Source organism: Nicotiana tabacum, chromosome 1 (assembly GCF_000715075.1).
Source record: "Nicotiana tabacum cultivar K326 chromosome 1, ASM71507v2, whole genome shotgun sequence".
Taxonomy (NCBI): Eukaryota; Viridiplantae; Streptophyta; class Magnoliopsida; order Solanales; family Solanaceae; genus Nicotiana; species Nicotiana tabacum.
In genome coordinates, this window is record NC_134080.1 from 221,306,081 (window position 1) to 221,327,649 (window position 21,569).

At 40.1% G+C, this 21,569-nt stretch overlaps 1 protein-coding gene and 1 non-coding gene across 2 annotated transcripts; both read left to right on the forward strand.

Annotated features, from left to right (window-relative positions):
* Positions 1-1,354: 1,354 nt before the first annotated feature.
* LOC107826391 (putative alpha,alpha-trehalose-phosphate synthase [UDP-forming] 7) lies at positions 1,355-9,402 on the forward strand. The gene is made up of 4 exons (XM_075217563.1): positions 1,355-1,738; positions 2,524-4,602; positions 7,967-8,240; positions 8,392-9,402. The coding sequence occupies exons 2-4, from the start codon at positions 2,615-2,617 to the stop codon at positions 8,701-8,703; spliced, it is 2,574 nt and encodes an 857-aa protein (XP_075073664.1). The 5' UTR covers positions 1,355-1,738; positions 2,524-2,614; the 3' UTR covers positions 8,704-9,402.
* An 11,849-nt stretch (positions 9,403-21,251) lies between these two features.
* On the forward strand, positions 21,252-21,358 carry LOC142165246 (small nucleolar RNA R71). Its single transcript, XR_012696128.1, has one exon. It is a non-coding gene; the product is annotated as a small nucleolar RNA R71 (small nucleolar RNA).
* Positions 21,359-21,569: the final 211 nt, after the last annotated feature.

The window sequence follows — 21,569 nt, forward strand, 5'->3', positions numbered from 1 at the left end:
AAGAAATCCCATTCTTTGACCAACATCAGCAAACATTTGAAGCACGGCGAAGCAAATTTTGGACCCTCGCTAAATTTGGTAAATTGCGTCATGTGCAATATAGATTGAATTAGGCCGATAAACCGCCCGAAAAGAGCTAAACTGATACCAATTTGTCTGATATCTTATCGGGTGGCTAGCGGATTAATACATTTAAAAGCCGATAACCGATAAGCCAAACCGTTAAGAGTAAATAACCGCTCAATCCGCCCGATAAGCAGCCCTATCAGGTGTAATTGTCAAAGTAATTTAGAGAGACCACCCATCCCTTAAACGACCGATGTGGGACTCTTTTCAACACCTATAATATGGGAGCTCTTAATGAGCCCATCCCTGATACCATAATAAAAAAAATATGCTTGGGCTTAGCTCAACCTCAAAAGCAAGCTAATGAGGTGAGTATAACCTAAAACTATATAAAGACATGGGCGGATTTAAGCCTAATATATGCTGACACCTATGCTCCAAAGAGACTAAATGATGCACTTAGTTGAATAATGTGTTATTTATCTAGAGGAGCAGAGATTAAGTTCTACTTAGTATTTTTTTCTCTTTTCTCTAATAATACACTTATATTATAGAAATCCTAGATCCGCAATAAAGAGACCTATTTATATTTTTTTCACCCGACATGGGACTCAACATCATACATATCAATTAGTGTTGTAATGTCCGACTACCTCATTAGAGCATGATAATTCGTTTGTTTTGCTTTATGTCAATTAATATTTGAATCGATTACTTGGCTTGAGAAATCTTTTTTATAGTTCTTTTAAGTTTTTTTCCTTTTACAAGTCATTAGTGTTGCATCTAGGTAGTCGCATGTCATTATCCCTTTATTCTGCCACCAGACCTCTCTGTAACAATATTCCTATATAACAACACTTTTTTTATAAACGTCAGGCTTTTTCGGAAACCATTTTTATGTTATGTTATATTATATATTCTCTATAACAACACTTCGCTATAACATCCAAAAATATTTAGAACAAACGAGACTGTTATATAGAGATGTTTAACCGTATTAACAATATAAACCTATCCAAATCAAACACTACTTGATTATTTCAGGCTCAAAAGTAAGGACAAATTAGAAGATGATATTTACATTTATATGAAAAATAAGCAACTCATCACCATATTGAGCACTTGTAAATTTTTATTATAACACAAATTTGTAATAATATTATGTTTTTTTTGGCTTAAAGTTTGTATTATACAATCCCCACGTGCCTACTTGAGATAGGTCTTTTTAAAAAAGAAAGGAAAAAGAAAGAAAAGATGTAAGGTCTTATTTACCTTTTTTGTAGTCCCCATCTACTATATTTTTATTATTTTTCCTTTTGGTTGGCGGTGGCTTTAGCCTTTGGTGACAGAAATAGGCACTACCCTAATTTGAAAGCTCACGTTTTTGTTTCATGGTCAGCAATTGTCACCTACTAATTATATTCAACAAAATTATATTATTGTTTGAATATTCATTTATCCAGCTCAGGAACTTTCTTTGTACATAATAATATTGGTGGATCACTTTTTTATTTTAATTTTATTTTACATAAAGAACAAACAAACCCAACAAAGGTTCTTTCTTTGTTCAAACCCTAGACTTTCACCAATCTTGAAAACTTGCAAGATCGAATCTTTTTTATTTTTTGCTGCAAATGATTCAAAAGGGGTTCCTCCAAATTGAATATCTGAGGTGGGTTTTGATTTATTTTCCCCAAAAATCAGTACTTTTTGTGTTTCTTGGTTTAATTTATCTGAAAAATCAATATCATGGCATGCTGCAAGTCTTCTTTAATTTTTGCTGCCAAGAATTGAAAAGGGGTTTTTACTAATTGAATATCTGAGATGGGGTTTGATTTATTTTCCCAATTTTTTTTGTCTGTGTTTCTTTTGGTTTAATTTATCTGAAAACCAAGATTTGAAATGCTGTAGTTTGATTTCGTGTGGCATAGTTTAAAGATCATATCTTTTATTAGTTACTTTATATGGGCTTGTTTGGTTTATTTCAATTAGCATTTTCTTTTTCTTGTTTTGTCTGTGGTTTGGTTTTTTGGTCTATGACCAATTGAGATATCTTGGGCTACCGTTTTACGCTGTGGCAGAGCCAGAAATTTATAGAAGGGATTCAAAAGTAGCAAATTTTTGAACCCTGTTTGCCAGTTCACTAGAATTTTCTCTTATGTCAAGGACATTCAACAGCTTATATGTAATCGAAAACATTCAATTTTGCCCAATTTGACAGTATAATTTTTCAATGAAGGAGATTGGATCCCTTTCTTCAACCTAGCTATGCCACTGGTGTTATGTTTTAGCTAGTTGTATGTAAATTTGTAGAGTTTGATGTATTGCAATGAACCAGGCCGAAAAAGAAGCGAATGAATATATAGGATTCGTATTGACCAACATAACTAGTTTGAGGCATTCTTGTTGTTGCTGTCATTATTTGTATGTAACTTGTACTAATTGATGTCGTTGCAGGTAATTAAGAGCTACCCAATTGAAGGGTTGAGGTTGCATTGTAGGGAGACTTCTTTATGCTTGGAAAAGACAGTAAAGAATATTACTAAAAATGATTTCGAGATCGTATACCAATCTTTTAGATTTGGCTTCTGGGAATTTTCCGACAATGGGAAGAGAGAGGGAGCGGAGACGGATGCCACGGGTAATGACAGTGCCCGGGAGTATTTGTGAGCTGGATGATGACCAGGCTAATAGTGTTTCATCTGAGAATCCGTCTTCGCTGGCTGGTGATCGGATGATTATAGTGGCAAATCTGTTGCCATTGAAAGCAAAAAGGAGACCAGACAATAAAGGATGGAGCTTTAGTTGGAATGAGGACTCCTTACTTTTGAGACTTAAGGATGGATTACCTGAAGACATGGAAGTGCTATATGTTGGGTCGTTATGTGTTGATGTTGACCCGATTGAACAGGATGATGTTTCTAATTATCTGTTGGATAAGTTTAGATGTGTTCCTGCATTTCTTCCGCCAAATATTGTGGAGAAATATTACGAGGGCTTCTGTAAGAGGCATTTGTGGCCACTGTTTCATTACATGTTGCCGTTCTCACCTGACCATGGAGGCCGCTTTGATCGCTCTATGTGGGAAGCATATGTTTCTGCCAACAAGTTGTTTTCACAAAAAGTAGTTGAGGTTCTTAATCCTGAGGATGACTTTGTTTGGATTCATGATTATCATTTGATGGTGTTGCCTACGTTCTTGAGGAGGCGGTTCAATCGTTTGAGAATGGGGTTTTTCCTTCACAGTCCATTTCCTTCATCTGAGATTTACAGGACACTTCCTGTTAGAGAGGAAATACTCAAGGCTTTGCTCTGTGCTGACATTGTTGGATTCCACACTTTTGACTACGCGAGACACTTCCTCTCTTGTTGCAGTCGGATGTTGGGTTTAGAGTATCAGTCTAAAAGAGGTTATATTGGGTTAGAATACTATGGACGGACAGTAGGCATCAAGATTATGCCCGTCGGGATACATATGGGTCATATTGAGTCCATGAAGAAACTTGCAGCGAAAGAGTTGATGCTTAATGCGCTAAAGCAGCAATTTGAAGGGAAAACTGTGTTGCTAGGTGCCGATGACCTGGATATTTTCAAAGGTATAAACTTAAAGCTTCTAGCTATGGAACAGATGCTCAAACATCACCCCAAGTGGCAAGGGCAGGCTGTGTTGGTCCAGATTGCAAATCCTACGAGGGGTAAAGGAGTAGATTTTGACGAAATACAGGCTGAGATATCGGAAAGCTGTAAGAGAATCAATAAGCAATTCGGCAAGCCTGGATATGAGCCTATAGTTTATATTGATAGGCCCGTGTCAAGCAGTGAACGCATGGCATATTACAGTATTGCAGAATGTGTTGTTGTCACGGCTGTGAGGGATGGGATGAACCTAACTCCGTATGAGTACATTGCTTGTCGACAAGGAATGTCTGGCTCAGAAGCAGATTCAGATGTAGATGAACCTAAGAAGAGCATGTTAGTTGTATCTGAATTCATTGGGTGTTCACCTTCACTGAGTGGGGCCATTCGAGTCAACCCGTGGAATGTTGAAGCAACTGCCGAGGCAATGAATGAGGCTATATCTATGGCTGAACCAGAGAAGCAGCTACGACATGAAAAGCATTATCGTTACGTTAGCACCCACGATGTTGCTTATTGGGCAAGAAGCTTCTTGCAAGATATGGAGAGGACTTGTATGGATCACTTTAGAAAAAGATGCTACGGCATTGGTTTGGGCTTTGGGTTCAGAGTTGTGGCCCTTGACCCTAACTTTAGAAAGCTTTCGATTGATGATATTGAGTCAGCTTATATTAAGTCTAAGAGCAGGGCCATATTCCTTGACTATGACGGAACTATGATGCCTCAGAATTCTCTCATTAAGTCTCCAAGTCCTGAAGTTATCTCAATCCTGAATAAAATTTGTGGTGATCCGAACAATACCGTCTTTATCGTTAGTGGAAGGGGAAGGGACAGCCTGAGCAAATGGTTTTCTCCTTGTAGGAAGCTCGGTCTTGCAGCAGAACATGGCTATTTTGTGAGGTGTGTTTTTGTTCTCTTTTCCTTTTACAATAAATGTTCTGTTGTGCGGAGCATTTAATGAATATTTCTATCTTAAAAGCTATATCTTTCCATCCCACATTTAAAGCTATCTCAGGGATTATTATGACCAATCTCCCTTCTCCCAAGAGTGACAGAATACTCCTGTATCTTCTGATCTTTCGACGCTTATTTGAGAACAGTGCAAATCCATTCCTTAATCTTTTTTGCTCAAAGTAAATGTATCTTCATATTATGACTTCCCTCCACCTAGTCACGCCATGTGTCTTTGTTGGATGTCCACCTAGTAATGTCAAAAGATTTGAAGCTTGCATTGAAATAAATTCTGTTTTCCTCCATGAAAAGCTATCGCAGCTACCCGCTTGAGTAGATGGGAAAAGAAAGGATGACTAAGAAGTGATCACAGTGGGTGAAAACTGAGGTAAGGAAGAGGATATAGTGATTCTGGTGGAAAGTGATGCCAGAATAGGTTGTTCCACAGTCCTAGGAAGTAGGAAAGAGAACTATTCCGGGAAGAGTGCCCAGGAGCATTTTTTGGGGTAAATAATATTCTTGAGCATGGACATGATATTATTCCACTCCTTTATCATTGCTTTTACGCTATCCTTAGGACACTCCCATTCATCATTATAGCATTGATCTAATTCTTACTATTCGTATACTTAATTTTTTTGATAATGAACATTTATTTTTAAATTAAAAATATATAACTGTATGGGGTTGAGGGTGCTCACTTGCTGAGCTCCTTGCCTTCCACAGTTGAGATGCAGGGTTCAAACCCTATCAGTAGTGTTCCCCTTTCCCTCTCCCCCTCCACCTCCCTTGATGTAATAAAAATTTTGAAAAACAAAAAAAAAAGCATATATAACTGTGTAATCACTACTTGGGAAACCAAGCACGACACAGGGAATTGCCTAGTAATTACGTTACGACAAACAAACATGCCTTTGTAATTACTAAGCTTTGTAGTTACTAGATCGGTTAATTACAAGGGACAGCCTCATATCATAAGGATCTACTGGAAATTTGTGAGGGATGTAGCATAGAATGATACTTCGTCTCTAGAACATCCTAAAGGGAAATTTTTTACATAAACTGGGAAGGGAGAACATTTTAGAACTCCAACAAACTTCAGTTTATTCCGTAATATTTTCTTGATAAGATAAGATAAATTTCATTAAAAGAGTACCAAGGAGGTACCACCAAGATACAAAATTAGACCAGAGCTGTTACAGTTGCATCACCAAAACATCCAGAAAATCAAGATACTGAAATAAGTTCGCTTTCATATTTCTCCTGCACCAAAAGCATAAATTCACAAAAGAAATATGATTCTTTTGGTCTTCAAAGCATCTCTTATTCCTTTCCAACCAATATATTAAACTGAGGAAGCTAACTATATGGTTCTAGACCTGCGGATATGCTAGTAGACAAGTGATTCAGGAGATTCACTATAGAGGAGTTAAAATAGCACGGTTGCAGGGGAAGTTAGCAGGTCTTAATTTCTATCCATAGTATAATCTGTTTGCTTGTTCCCTCTAGTTTGATAGGCTATGATGTTGCACGCAGATTTGGGGCTTCATATCCGAATTGTGCTGAGATTTCATTTTTTTTGTATGATGTACATATTACAATTGGTAAATAAAAAAATTTTAATTACCAAAAAATATATATATGAGCTATTGAATCCCCTTGACATGAAGAAAAATTCAAATATAGTGGTAAAGGGGTTTCAAAATTGCTTTAGGTCATATGTTTAAATTCCAACTGTGACATCCTAGAATTTGTTTGAACCCCTTTTTATAAATTTATGGTTCCGACACTGGGTAAGGTAGACTCAATGTCAGCTAAGGAGTTATTCTACAGCGGGATAAGGAAAGGAATTAACAAGGAGAAGCAACAGAAAGGAAAAAAGTGTTGGCCGGCATTTTGGTGGAAATTTTGGAGAGAAAAGGATTCTCATAGTTTCTTGGAGCATCTTAACTCCTCTACAATGAATCTCCTGAATCACTTGTCTTACTAGGATATCCCCAGTTCTAGTTCTATGCTGAAACCTCAGATTCCTTCCCCTTGACACTACCTAGTTCCGCCACTGACCTTACCTGGGAAATGTTCAGAAATAGCTGCCAAAGCTGTGATGCCCTTTGACGCTGTAAAAGCAGGTGGTGATGTCCTCTTCACACTTATAACATCTGTTACAAAAAATCAATCCCCTCTTTTGCAGATTGCCTTGACTCAGAGCAGCCTCATGAGCCAAAATTCAATTGATCTGCTACTTTATGCGGAGCTTTGCTTCTCCATATCCTCTAGCGCCATTATTGTTCCAGTCGTAGTGGCAGTGAGGGATTTATAACACGAATAAGCGGAGAAAATATCATTCTGTGGGAGGGTCCAAATTAGTCTATCAGGTTCAGGTCCGACGTCCAGTGTCTGCATAACTTCCCCGTCCCTGTAATTGTTGAGTGACGCTTTAGACCTCTTAACCATTTCAATGCTTTCTCAGTTTAATCTACTAACACTGTCGTATTCTGCATTGAGCTATTGATGCCTCTGAAATCTGTGCTATGCTTAAAATGTCAAGAAACAGTTCTGATAGGGGAATGGACTAGTCACGGATCTTGTCAAGATAGGATTCAGGTTCTACTGATATGTAGTTGATGAAATGAGTATTTCTGTTTTTCATGTTTCTTTCTAAAATATACTCCATCCCAATTTATGTGGCAATGTTTGACTGGACACGAAGTTTAAGAAAAAAATAAGGACTTTTGAAACTTGTGTTCTAAAATAGGGTAGACTTTTGTGTGACTAAGTTTAATTGTTTCTAAATTAGGAAGCATGATACTCTTTCTAGGACAGACTAAAAAGGAAAGTATGCTACATAAATTGGGACCGAGGAAGTAACTTATTTTTCCAGAATTAATGGTCGAAGACTATATTACGGGACCATCAATGTCTTGTAGACGTGGAAGTACATATTATTAAGAAATTTGTACTTTCAGGGTCTTAGAAATTAGGAATTAGGTTGGGTTCAACCGTCAAAATATAGTTGGCAAAAGGTTCAATTCTCTTCAGCTTAACCATGTAGATTTCCCCCTTCTATTCTTGTTGTCTTGTGATTTGCATTTGATAAAGCATTTGAAATGTTGTTATTGGAAAAAATAGTTGAAATTAATATTTTTATTTCTTTTGTTAAAGAAAGCATTTGAAATTATTGTTGAAATACCTCGCTCTCCTTTTTGTAGTTTGGTAGCGGACCACATGAATTCGCCCGAGCTCCTCATTTGTTTCGTTGAGCTCAAGCTTGTCTTATTTGACTTTGCTGATTTTTTATCTTGTGATGTGACAGATGGTCACAAGATCAGGAATGGCAAACATGCAGTCAGAACTCTGATTTTGGTTGGATGCATCTTGCCGAACCAGTATTGCAATCCTATACAGATTCTACAGATGGATCTTGCATTGAAAAAAAGGAAAGTGCTATAGTGTGGCAGTATCGTGATGCAGATACCGGCTTTGGGTTTTCTCAGGCAAAGGAGATGCTTGATCATCTAGAGAGTGTTTTAGCAAATGAACCTGTTGCTGTCAAAAGTGGGCAGTTCATTGTGGAAGTCAAACCTCAGGTACATATACTTTTCCCAACTACCAAATTGGTTGTTTCTTTCTAACTATTGATGATGTTTGATTTGTCCATCTTTGGTAGATTGCAGTCTCTTAAATGTTGTTCCTAACACATGGTCTGAGTATCTTTACTTTTCTCTTTTTCCATTCTAGGGTGTCACCAAAGGTTTAGTTGCAGAAAAAATCTTCACATCGTTGGCAGGGAAAGGGAAAATGGCAGATTTTGTGCTTTGCATTGGTGATGATCGATCTGATGAGGATATGTTTGAGATCATCGGTGATGCTTTATCCAGAAATATTCTTTCTTATGATACCAAAGTATTTGCCTGCACAGTGGGACAAAAACCAAGCAAAGCTAAATATTATTTGGACGACACTTCAGAGGTTAGACTTATGCTAGAGTCTCTCGCTGAAGCAACTCTTACTCCAGCGACTTCTGATGAAGAAGCTGACAACTCGGATTGAGTGTAAACTGCTAGTAGCCTTGGTTTTGTTTGGTTTCCTTCTTACTGCATATATACATATTCCAGGTTGGGCCAGTGACTTTTGTCTCTTCATAGTTAGCTTTAGGTTTAAGAAAATGGAATTACAAATTCCGCTCATCATTCTTTCCTTTTGACATTGATCCATTCTTTTACCCCTTGCCTGGAATTATCTTGTGTATGAGAAGTGGAGTACTGAAGTTAGAAACTGCCAAAATCCTAGAGTCCGATGAACATTTAGGGACCCATTAGAAGGAAGGAAACGAGGCGCAGGTGAGAGGCATGGTATCAACTATTTTACAAAATAGGCAGCGAATTTTGCTGAACTGAAACTTTTGACCACTCCTGAATTATGCTGGAACGAATGAACGAATAAAGAGCTGACATTTATTGCGGCGGATAAGCTTATTTTGAAGGTTGTCTTGTGACTGCTTAGCATCAAAGAAGTATCTTTGGGTTTATGTAAGATTTCAGGTTAGACAAGAATTGTGTCGATGGACATGGAATCTGTTGTGGTAAATAAGCATCAACATTTGGATTGAGGCGATGGCATTTTGGCGATCTTATTGTACAGACTGTTAGGTGATGAAAGGGATGTATTATCTCGATTTCTTTTTTGGTTCATTTGGAAAATATTGTGTGGATACAGGTAATGCAATAATATTTTCTATAAATTGGTAAACCTTCTGGTGTTTTACTAATGATAAAACTCACCTTTGGGTGTCAACCATTCATTTTGTTGCTATGACTTTGTGAGTACTGACTATATCTCCATGCCATCTTTCTGTTTGTTTGTTCTTTTTCCCTTTCCCTTTTTGGACCATATTGTAAAATACCATGCTGTGATTTGAAATTTTGTACTCCAACAACGGCTCCCGTGTAATCCCACGAGTAGGGTTTGTGGAGGGTAATGTGTACACTGTCCTTATTCCTATCTCGTGAAGGTTTAGAGTCTGTTTCCGATAGACTTGAATGTACTAAACTATGCAAGTCAAATGAACGTCACTAACCATTTGTGATAATATGAATGTTGCGAACATCAATTCTCAAAAAGGTAAAAATCTTGCTAGTATTGTCACTTCATAGCAGAGTTATGGAGAATTTGAGCTGAGACAAGTGAATACTGGTTTTAGAATAATGTCCAAAGCACATGGCATGATACAACTCCCTATTCCTGGAAAATTTAGTACCACCAAGGATCGACCAGTTTAATTTCCGAATGAAAATGACATATATTGCATAGTATTGTTGGATGGTGGGAGGTGACATTCATTACTATATTCTGCACATTGCAGGAAGGAGATATATTCCTTTTTTTTTTGTTGTTGGGGGGGGGGGGGGAGTTGGTGGGTGGGGGATGGAGGGTGGAGGGGGCTCCTTTTGGCAACACATCCCTATGAAGTATGAACCAGCTCCCCTATTGTAACTAATCACAAAATTCGCAAGACGGTGAATGTCACAGGGGCGTTTTTGGTCAGTCAAAACTCACACCCGCGCGACAGTCAAGTCGTACACTTGACTCAGCCTTCCCCAAACACTTAGCCAATTTTAAGCAAGTTTGGCTTAAACGAAATTTTGGCAGCAATTCAATAAGAACACACGCATATAAGGGAAAATCCCAACTTTTGCATTAATGTGGAAAATATACAAAGGACCCCTCACTTTGCTATGAACACAGTTCGCTCACAACCCACTTTTGACGAAGAACACAAGTCGTTCTTGTCAACACTAAGATCTGCCCAAGCCAAACCTTAGCCCCTTTTTTGAAACAACTGAAACCCTCATGTTTCACTCTTGTTTCCCACTTAGAATTTCACATGAAATTCCCCACACTCTATGCCTAAGTCACAAAGGCCCTATTTATAGAATATAGGCAGCCCTTAGACTTGACAGCACATGACACTTGTCGTCTACAGCTTTTGCCACTTGTCGGGCTAAGACAAATCTGTTCCTAACATGTAGTTGACATCCCCAACTACTTAGGACACAATATACACGAAATGGGGTCATGATACAAGCATAATCAGATCATGGGACAAAAGGAGTTATGACAAGGTAACCGCCAACTACTTTTCATGTGCATTGCATGTGCCATCTTCACTTAGCCAGCTGACTCGCGCCCAAGGCTAGCATTGCGCCCAGCCTTGGCTCATCTTGACATTGCTCCGCGCCAATGCCTTGCCCGCAATCCGCTGCCTATGATTTTGCCGCACATGCCCAACGCCGCTGCCGCCCGCACACTGTCTTGGCCCAATTTCTGCCTTGCCCATGTCAACCTTCATTTCCCTCGTGCCATTGCTTGTATTTTCCTTCACATAGCTTTGCCTTAGCTATTGAAAGCCTTTTCCATCATCCCGCATTTCCGTCTTGTATTAGCTTAGCCCGCACTTAGCTGCCACAACCCAAAGTGTCGTGCCACTGACTTTGGCGCGCATGCCGTGCCATGCCGCCCTAACATTGCCCACGCAGCTTTGTCAAGCCTTTGCCAAGCGCGCCTTGCCTGTCCCAAGGCCTTGGCCAATACTTGCTTACAACAGCCCTCAATGACAATGTCTTGTCTGTCACCCGCATGATCGTTTTGCCTGCACATAGGCCAAATGACAAGGCCATCATGCCCAAATCCTTTCCACAACCGTGCCACGCCCGATGACAAAGAGTCAGGCCCTAACAAACCACGCACACCCTTTGAAATCGACGTCCTCATCGAGCCGTCTCAATGAAGCAGCCCCAAGGGGTTGTTGACATACACAACCCCTAGTTCTCCATTCCCATCAGCCACAATGGCATTTGCCTCCGCCACGTATTCCTGTTTCTCTGCAGCCTACATAGCATTCACCCTAGCCTGCACCGGACAGTCCTTCTTCAAGTGCGGTCCACCACAAGTGAAGCAGCCTTTGAACTTGCCGCTCCTTTATTTGCCGTTGTGATTCTTTTGTCTCACATTCTTGGCAAAGCCCTCATCTTCGGCAGCTTGGCCCTTCCCTCTTTTCTTCCATTCCCTAGCTTTCCCGTCAGCCTTTGAATGCGAAGTTCCAGCAGGGTCATCACCTATGTTCAGGTCAGCCAACGCATCTGCCGCAACAATGGCAGTAGAGAGGCATTGAACATTCTGCCTTCTCAACTCCAATTGCTCCCAATCCTTCAATCCACTCATGAAGTAATGCAGCTTATCTTCCTCTGCCATATTACTTACATTGAGCATCAAGGACGAAAATTCCTTGACATACTCCCCCACCGTGCCACTTTGTTTCAAGCGACGCAGTCTATCTCGTGCCAACCACGACGAATTAGTTGGAAGGAATTGGGATTTTAATTCCTTCTCCAGCATCTCCCAAGTTCCAATCTTGGGAAGTCCAGCACTTTCCGTTTCTGTCATTCGTGTGCGCCACCACACCTTTGCATCACCAGTCAAATACATTGGTGTGATTGTCACCTTGTCGTCATCCGTCACACGTGCAGCCTGGAAATACTGCTCCATATCCCACAAGAAATTTTCCAGTTCTTTGGAACTTCTTGCACCCCCATATGCCTTTGGCTCTGGAATCCTCAACTTTGTGCGTTCATCACTTCTAGGGACAACAGTTTGCAATTCCCTTCGAAGTTGAACCACTTCCTCGCGCAGTTCTTCCTTCTCTTGGCGTACCAAGGCCATTTCTGCCAGCGTTGTCTCATGTCTCGCTGCATAATCTGTCTCTAACCGTGCCATTCTCGCAAGAGCAGAAGAATCGCCATTTACTTCGAGAGCCTGCCCAACGAGTGCTTCCAACTGCTCTATCCTTTGACGCAGTTCCGCATTTGTGCCACCAGCCATGTTCTCAAATAGCCCCACGAATTTTGCCACCGATCGTCTTGCCACTGCCACGAACTTGCCTGGCTCTGATACCAGTTGTCACGGGGGCGTTTTTGGTCAGTCAAAACTCACACCCGCGCGGCAGTCAAGTCATACACTTGACTCAGCCTTCCCCAAACACTTAGCCAATTTTCAGCAAGTTTGGCTTAAACGAAATTTTGGCAGCAATTCAATAAGAACACACACATAAACAGGAAAATCCCAACCTTTGCATTAATGTGGAAAATATACAAAGGAGCCCTCACTTTGCTATGAACACAGTCCGCTCACAGCCCACTTTTGACGAAGAACACAAGTCGTTCTTGTCAACACTAAGATCTGCCCAAGCCAAACCTTAGCCCTTTTTTTGAAACAACTGAAACCCTCACGTTTCACTCTTGTTTCCCACTTAGAATTTCACACGAAATTCCCCACACTCTATGCCTAAGTCACAAAGGCCCTATTTATAGAATATAGGCAGCCCTTAGACTTGACAACACATGACACTTGTCGTCTACAGCTTTTGCCACTTGTCGGGCTAAGACAAATCTGTTCCTAACATGTAGTTGACATCCCCAACTACTTAGGACACACTATACACGAAATGGGGTCATGATACAAGCATAATCAGATCATGGGACAAAAGAGGTTATGACAAGGTAACCGCCAACTACTTTTCATGTGCATTGCATGTGCCATCTTCACTTGGCCAGCTGACTCGCGCCCAAGGCTGGCATTGCGCTCAGCCTTGGCTCATCTTGACATTGCTCCGCGCCAATGCCTTGCCCGCAATCCGCTGCCTATGATTTTGCCGCACATGCCCAACGCCGCTGCCGCCTGCACACTGTCTTGGCCCAATTTCTGCCTTGCCCATGTCAACCTTCATTTCCCTCGTGCCATTGCTTGTATTTTCCTTCACATAGCTTTGCCTTAGCTATTGAAAACCTTTTCCATCATCCCGCATTTCCGTCTTGTCTTAGCTTAGCCCGCACTTAGCTGCCACAACCCAAAGTGCCGTGCCACTGACTTTGGCGCGCATGCCATGCCATGCCGCCCTAACATTGCCCACGCAGCTTTGTCAAGCCTTTGCCAAGCGCGCCTTGCCTGTCCCAAGGCCTTGGCCAATACTTGCCTACAACAGCCCTCAATGACAATGTCTTGTCCATCACCTGCATGATCGTTTTGCCCGCACATAGGCCAAATGACAAGGCCATCACGCCCAAATCCTTGCCACAATCGTGCCACGTACGATGACAAAGAGTCAGGCCCTAACAGTGAACCACAGAAATTCCGTAGCAGAGTCTTTCTCCTCAATGTGAGAAGTGAGACTCCTCAACTTTTCGCTTTTCGAGAATCAAACTTCTTAATTTATGACATAATATTTGAATATAAAATCTTTAAAGTTTTTTAATATATATTTGAAAATTACGTAAAAAATACAGTAATTTACAATAATTAACATCAATTTATGTGATAATATTTGACTAAGCACGGAGTTAAAAAATAAAAGAATTTTTATTTTTGGAAAACCTGTGCATATAATCATCAAATAAAGAATAAAATGAATGTCAATAATATATGGTAACATTATTCTATATTTGACTATTTTAGTTAAATACAAATATATATATATTAAAGCAAGAAAGTTACCGTTACAATTGACATTATGGTTAAGCCAAGTGGCAAGCTAATAAATGTCAATAATATATGGTAACATTATTCTATATTTGACTATTTTAGTTAAATATATATATATATATATATATATATATATATATATATATATATTAAAGCAAGAAAGTTACCATATAACAATTGACATTATGGTTAAGCCAAGTGGCAAGCTAATAAATGTCAATAATATATGGTAACATTATTCTATATTTGACTATTTTAGTTAAATACAAATATATATATATATACGGAATTTGAATTAAAATATAATTTTGAATTTATAGATAAAGTTCTAAAATTTGAATCAATATTAAAAAAAATTGACATATAAAATTAAAACAAGAAAGTTACCATATAAAATTGACATTATGGTTAAGCCAAGTGACAATCTATGAATGTCAATAATATATGGTAACATTATTCTATATTTGACTATTTTAGTTAAATACAAATATATATATATTATAGTATTATATATATATATATATATATATATATATATATATATATATATATATATATATATATATATATATATATATACACACACACACACACACACACACACACACACACACACACACACACTTCTAAAATTTGAATTTAAATTAAAAATAAAATTTATCTATTTTATCATGTTATCATACTTAATTCGGTTAATGGTCATATGCAATCATGTAAGGAAATTTTGTTATTTTTTATAATTATTTAAATACTACTTTGCCTCTAGCAATAAATAAATAAATTACTCCATATAACGATAAAACTCTTTCCCATTTAAAATCCTATAAGTACAGTTCTTTGAAACACTGTAGATAGATTTTGAATAAAATGAAATTCTTTTAAAATAAATGTAACATATAGGTACACGTGTATGTTTATTTAAATAACAAAAAAGAGTTTACAAAACCAAATAAAAGTTTACTTACATATATAATAAAGTAAACATACATGCTGGAGAAAGAAATATCACAAAATCAGTCAATATTAAAAAAAAAGTTGTTTCTTTTTTCTTTTTGAAGAATATTTGTTTGAAGAGTCAATTTGCATAAATGGACATCAAACAAATAACAAAACATTGGCTATACAATTGCTATCATTAATTTTAATTTAGCACATTCAAGGAATTGAAGGGTATAAGCTGAAACCCCTTCATTTAGCTATAGTCAAGCCAATATTGCAAGGGTATAATATTTTTTTCGTTGAAGAATATTAGTTTTGAATCATTAGATTATGTGAAAGGTTTTTTTTGTTTATCAAGACAGAAATTGGTTTCTAATTGATAGTTTCTATAGCGACATTTTAAGTGTAACAAAGAGTATATAATTTTTTTTGGTATGACAAGAAATATATTTCTTTAAAATGTAAATAAATTATTTCAAAAAAACTCTTTACTTTTTTAATTCAAAGATAATAAGAAAAGATATTTTTGAACATTAGTAGAGAGTTTTAAAATTATTATAATAGAAGTTATATCATGGATAAACTCAAAAAATCGAAATCTTATAAAATATTTACATAATATCCGGCCATATTTTGTTTACTTTTTATAGCTAATATAAATATATGATATATTGACAACATACAATTATAAATAGACTACTCATTACACTAAGTTATGGAAAAGAAAGAGAAAAGAATAGAGAAGCTGACCTTGAGGATGAATGGAAGGGATAGGTTGTGGAGAGAGAGAGATGGAGAAGAAAGGAGGGGCAACAATGGGGGTTTGAGGGATATGAGATGGTGTGAAAGAGACAAGAGAAGAGAGAAGGGGATGGGGGTTGCGGGTGGTTTGAAGAAAAGAAGGATTTGGGGGAATAGTGGGGGGTTAGGTTTATTAAAAGGGGGGAAGAAAAGGGGAATTCTGCACTTACCTGGCCCGCGCTGGTCTACCGCGGTCCTACCGCGGTTACGCTGGGACCGCGGTAGACCTCTTTCAGAGGGGGTATTTAACCGCGGTCGGACCGCGGTTACGCTGGGACCGCGGTCTGGGCGTGTTCCTGCTACTTTTTTTTATTCATGAAGTTATGCATTACACTTACAACACATTCGTGGGTTGCCTCCCATGCAGCGCCTGATTTAACGTCGCGGCACGACGCAGATGATCGCATTTAAGGCTCGCTCGACCTCTGTGGTTCAGTCAGGTGTAGCTCAGACACTTCCTTTGGTTCGCTCATGCCCACATATAGTTTCAATCTCTGCCCATTGGCTCTAAATGTACGAGAGTCTTTTTCTGTGGCAATCTTGACAGCACCTGAAGGGAAAACTTCGGCCACTCTAAATGGTCCAGACCATCGTGACCTGAGTTTACCCGGAAATAGCCTTAATCGTGAGTTATAAAGCAACATCATATCTCCAGGATTGAAATTTTGCTCCACAATGTTCTTGTCGTGCAACCTCTTCATTCTTTCCTTATACAACCTTGTGCTCTCAAAAGCAAGATGTCTGAACTCGTCGAGCTCATGCAATTCTGTGATTCTCGTTGTGCCCGTAGCCTCGATGTCTAGATTCAGCTGTTTTAGTGCCCACCACGCTTTATGTTAAAGTTCCACTGGCAAATGGCAGGCCTTCCCGAACACCAACCTATACGGTGACATACCAATCGATGTTATTAAAGCAGTTCTATAGGCCCAGAGTGCATCATCTAACTTTTTCGCCCAATCAGTTCTTATGGCGTTCACAGTCTTGGTTAGCACACTCTTTATCTCTCTGTTGGACACTTCAACCTGCCCACTAGTTTGCGGGTGATAAGGGGTAGCCACCTTGTGGCGTACATCATACTTTGCAAGCAACTTCTCGAAAGCTCTATTACAGAAGTGAGTGCCTCCGTCACTGATAATCGCTCTTGGTGTCCCAAATCTAGTGAATATGTTCTTCTTCAAAAACCCCACCACCACTCTTGCATCATTAGTGGGCAACGCTACAGCTTCTACCCATTTGGACACGTAATCCACAACAACAAGTATGTACTTATTGCCATAGGAGCTGACGAAGGGACCCATGAAGTCAATCCCCCAGACATCAAACACTTCCACCTCTTGAATTGGGTTCATGGGCATCTCATGGCGACGGGAAATGTTCCCGGTCCACTGAAATTCATTGCAGCCCTTCACCCATTGGTGCGCATCTTTAAACACTGTTGGCCAAAAGAATCCGGCCTCAAGCACTTTTGCAACTGTCCTGACCCCTCCAAAATGTCCTCCATAAGCCGATGCGTGACAAGCCTGCAAAACAGAAGATTGTTCTATCTCGGGGACACACCTCCGGATCATATTGTCAACACAAATTCTAAACAGGTAAGGCTCATCCCAATAATACATGCGGCAGTCACGATAAAACTTTTTCTTTTGTACAGATGAAAGGTCATAGGGAACTATACCGCAGGCCAGGTAATTTGCAAAATCTGCATACCATGGCGCTTTCTCAAGACTAGCAGCGAGCAGCTGCTCATCTGGAAAGGTTTCCAGAATATCTTCAACCTCAACTGCATTTTCAGCATCTCAAGTCGTGATAAATAATCAGCGACTTGGTTCTCTGTGCCTTTATGGTCACGAATTTCAAGGTCGAATTCTTGCAGCAGCAACACCCAATGAATCAGGCGCGGCTTAGACTCCTTCTTCTCAATCAAGTACCTGAGAGCTGCATGATCAGTGTATACAATTACTTTAGAACCAATCAGATATGATCTGAACTTGTCGAAAGCAAACACCACAGCCAACATCTCCTTCTCAGTCATAGTATAGTTCAGCTGGGCTCCACTCAGCGTTCTACTAGCATAGTAGATTTGATGCATCAGCTTGTCCTTCCGCTGTCCCAGCACTGCCCCCACTGCGTAGTCACTGGCATCACACATGAGTTCGAATGGTTGCTCCCAGTTGGGGGAAACAATGATAGGTGTTGTGACTAGTCTCTTTTTCAGCTCCTCGAATGCTACCCTGCAATCATCAGAAAACAAGAAAGGGTGATCTTTTTCTAACAACTTACAGAAAGGGTTGGAAATTTTTGAGAAATCTTTTATGAATCTCCGGTAGAAACCGGCATGCCCAAGGAAGCTTCTGATTGCTTTGACTGAAGTTGGAGGAGGTAGCTTTGCTAATACATCCACTTTAGCACGATCCACCTCAATTCCTTTGCTTGATACCCGGTGCCCCAAGACTATGCCTTCTTGTACCATGAAGTGGCACTTCTCCCAGTTCAGAACCAAGTTAGTCTCGCTACACCGTTTCAGCACACGCGTCAGATTTATCAGGCACTCATCAAATGAATTCCCCACCACTGAGAAGTCATCCATGAACACCTCCATTATGTCCTCTACCATGTCAGTGAATATGGCCATCATACACCATTGGAATGTGGCGGGTGCGTTGCATAGGCCAAAGGGCATCCTCTGAAAGGCATAAATGCCATAAGGGCAAGTGAAAGAGGTCTTCTCTCTGTCCTCCGGTGCAATAGAGATCTGGTTGTATCCTGAGTACCCGTCCATAAAACAAAAGTGTGACCTCCCTACCAGTCTGTCTAACATCTGATCAATGAAGGGAAGTGGGAAGTGGTCTTTCCGGGTGGCTAGATTTAGCTTTCTATAATCCATGCAAATTCTCCAGCCCGTGACTGTTCTTGTAGAGATCAATTCATTGTTATCATTCTTAACTACCGTCATGCTGCCCTTTTTAGGTACACATTGAACTGGGCTAACCAAGCTGCTGTCAGAGATTGGGAAGATAATTCCCGCGTCTAACCACTTTATTACTTCCTTCTTCACCACTTCCTTCATGTTAGGGTTCAGCCTTCTTTGGTGTTCCCTGGAAGGTTTGTGTCCCTCTTCCAGTAGAATTTTGTGCATACAGTAGGCGGGACTAATCCCCTTTATGTCTGCCATGGTCCACCCAATGGCAGTCTTGCACTCCTTAAGTACCTGCAAGAGTTGTTGTGCCTGCATATCTAACAAACTAGATGAGATAATAACAGGTAATGTGGAGTTAGGTCCAAGGAATTCATACCTGAGATGGTTGGGCAATGGCTTTAACTCCAGCTTTGGTGGTTCTTCGATAGATGGCTTGGCTGGAGGAGTCTCTCGATTTTCCAAGTGCAAGGGCTCAAATTCTAGAGTTCTATCCCAGAACCCTCTACCCTCTAATGCCAACACCCATTCCGCCAGTTCCTCTCCATTCACCTCATCCAAATTCATTAAACATGCAGCAAGGGGGTCCTCAATGGTTAGCACCTCATCATCAGTCTCTACGATTATATCCACGACATCAATAAGAGAACAATTGGCAAATTCACTTGGTCGCCTCATAGATTTCTGCACATTGAATGTTATCTCCTCATCGTTCAATCTCATCTTGAGCTCCCCAGTTTCACAATCAATGAGTGCTCTCCCTGTGGCTAAGAATTGTCTTCCCAAAATTATGGGAATCTCTTCATCCACTCTGCAGTCTAAGATCACAAAATCTGCAAGGAACACAAATTTCTCTACCTGAATTAGCACATCATCTAAGATACCAGAGGGTAGTTTCACTGTCCTGTCAGCCAGCTGCAACAACATAGAGGTGGGTCTAGCTCTTCCAATGCCCAGTCTCTTGTAAATCGCCAGGGGCATAAGATTGATACTGGCCCCTAGATCACATAGTGCTTTATAAAAAGCAAAATTACCAATAGTACATGGAATTGTAAAGCTCCCTAGGTCAGACAACTTTTCTGCAATTGGTCTAGTCACCACTGCACTACATGTCTGAGTAAGAGTAACTGTGGACAAGTCTTGGAAATCAAACTTTTGGGACATCAAGTCCTTCATCATTTTTGCATACCCAGACATCTCCTTCAAAGCTTCAATCAATGGTATGTTTACCTGGATTTGTTTCGGCATTTCGAAGAACTTCTTGTATTGTTCCTCCTTTTGGTACTTAGCCAGCCTCTGAGGGAAAGGTGCAGGAGGTCTCTTCTTCCCAATCAACTGGGATTGATCCTTATCAGCTGCTACATCAACTACTGGTTCCTGGACTATCTCAGCTTCTTTCTCGGTCGCATTCTGAATGCTACTTTCTTCCTGGGCAGGCTGGACTGGCACCTCCGTCAGTTTCGTTGACTCATCCAACTCAATGGGTACTGGTATAAGTGTCTCAGCTTGTCTAGTTTCTTGAGCCCTCACTTGCTCTACATCCAGATCTCTGCCATTACGTAGACTTACCGCCATCAGCTGTTTTGGGCCTTGATCTTTTGGATTTATCTAGGTGTCTGCAGGTAGTGTCCCATGAGGACGATTGTTCAGAGACATAGAAATTTGGCCTACCTGCACTTCAATATTCTTGATTGCAGCATCATGTGCATCCACTCTCTCATTAATCTTTGCATTAGACCCAATAACCTGCTGCATCATTGCCTCAAGTTTAGCAAAACCATCTTCTTGCCTTCCACCATGCTGTTGTTGAGGAGGGTGATACCCCTGTTGCTGATTCTGATTATTATATCCCTGTGGTCTTGGGTAAGGTGCCATATTGTTAGGGGGTCTCATACCTCCCATGTTTCCATTGTTGAACTGTGGATGGACTGGCCTGTATTGTTGATTTTGCTGGCCCCAATTCTAAACACCCTGTCTCTGGCCTCCATAATTAGACACATAATTCATGTCTTCAGGGTAGTGGTGATGATCATGTTCTGCATTCCATTGGTTACCGATTGGCTGACTAATGCAAGATGCGCACAAACCCCCATTGGTAGTATCTACGATGTGTACCCGCTGCTTCTGCCCTGACTCTTCCACTTTTTTGGTGAGTATACTCATCTGTGTCAATAAGGTGGCCATATTTTCAGCCATAGAGTTGGATGGATCTAAGGGCACTGAGTGAACCACTGGAGTGATAGGTGCATTCCTGGTTGTCCATCCTAAATTTTGTGCCATCTTGTCAAGCAGACTCTGGCCTTCTCTCCATGTTTTTCTCAAAAATGCTCCACCAGCTGAAGTATCAACAATGTTCTTCACGCTGTCTGACAATCCCATGTAAAACCGCTGCCCCAACATCAGATCTGGAATACCATGGTGCGGGCATATAACCAGCATCCTTTTAAAGCGCTCCCATGTTTCATGCAGTGTCTCCATTGGTCACTGTTTAAAACTCAAAATTTCATCAATTTGTTGAGCAGTCTTATTGGGTGGGTGGAACCTGTTATGGAATTGCCTGACTAACTCATCCCAAGTTGTTATAGAATTTATGGGAAGTGAGTTTAGCCAAGTCTGGGCAGCTCCTGTCACTGAGAATGGAAACAATAACAGCTTGATTGCTTCAGGAGTTACGTTGGGCTGCCTTTGGGTTTTGCAGATAGAGAGGAAGTTCTTCAAGTGCTGCTGA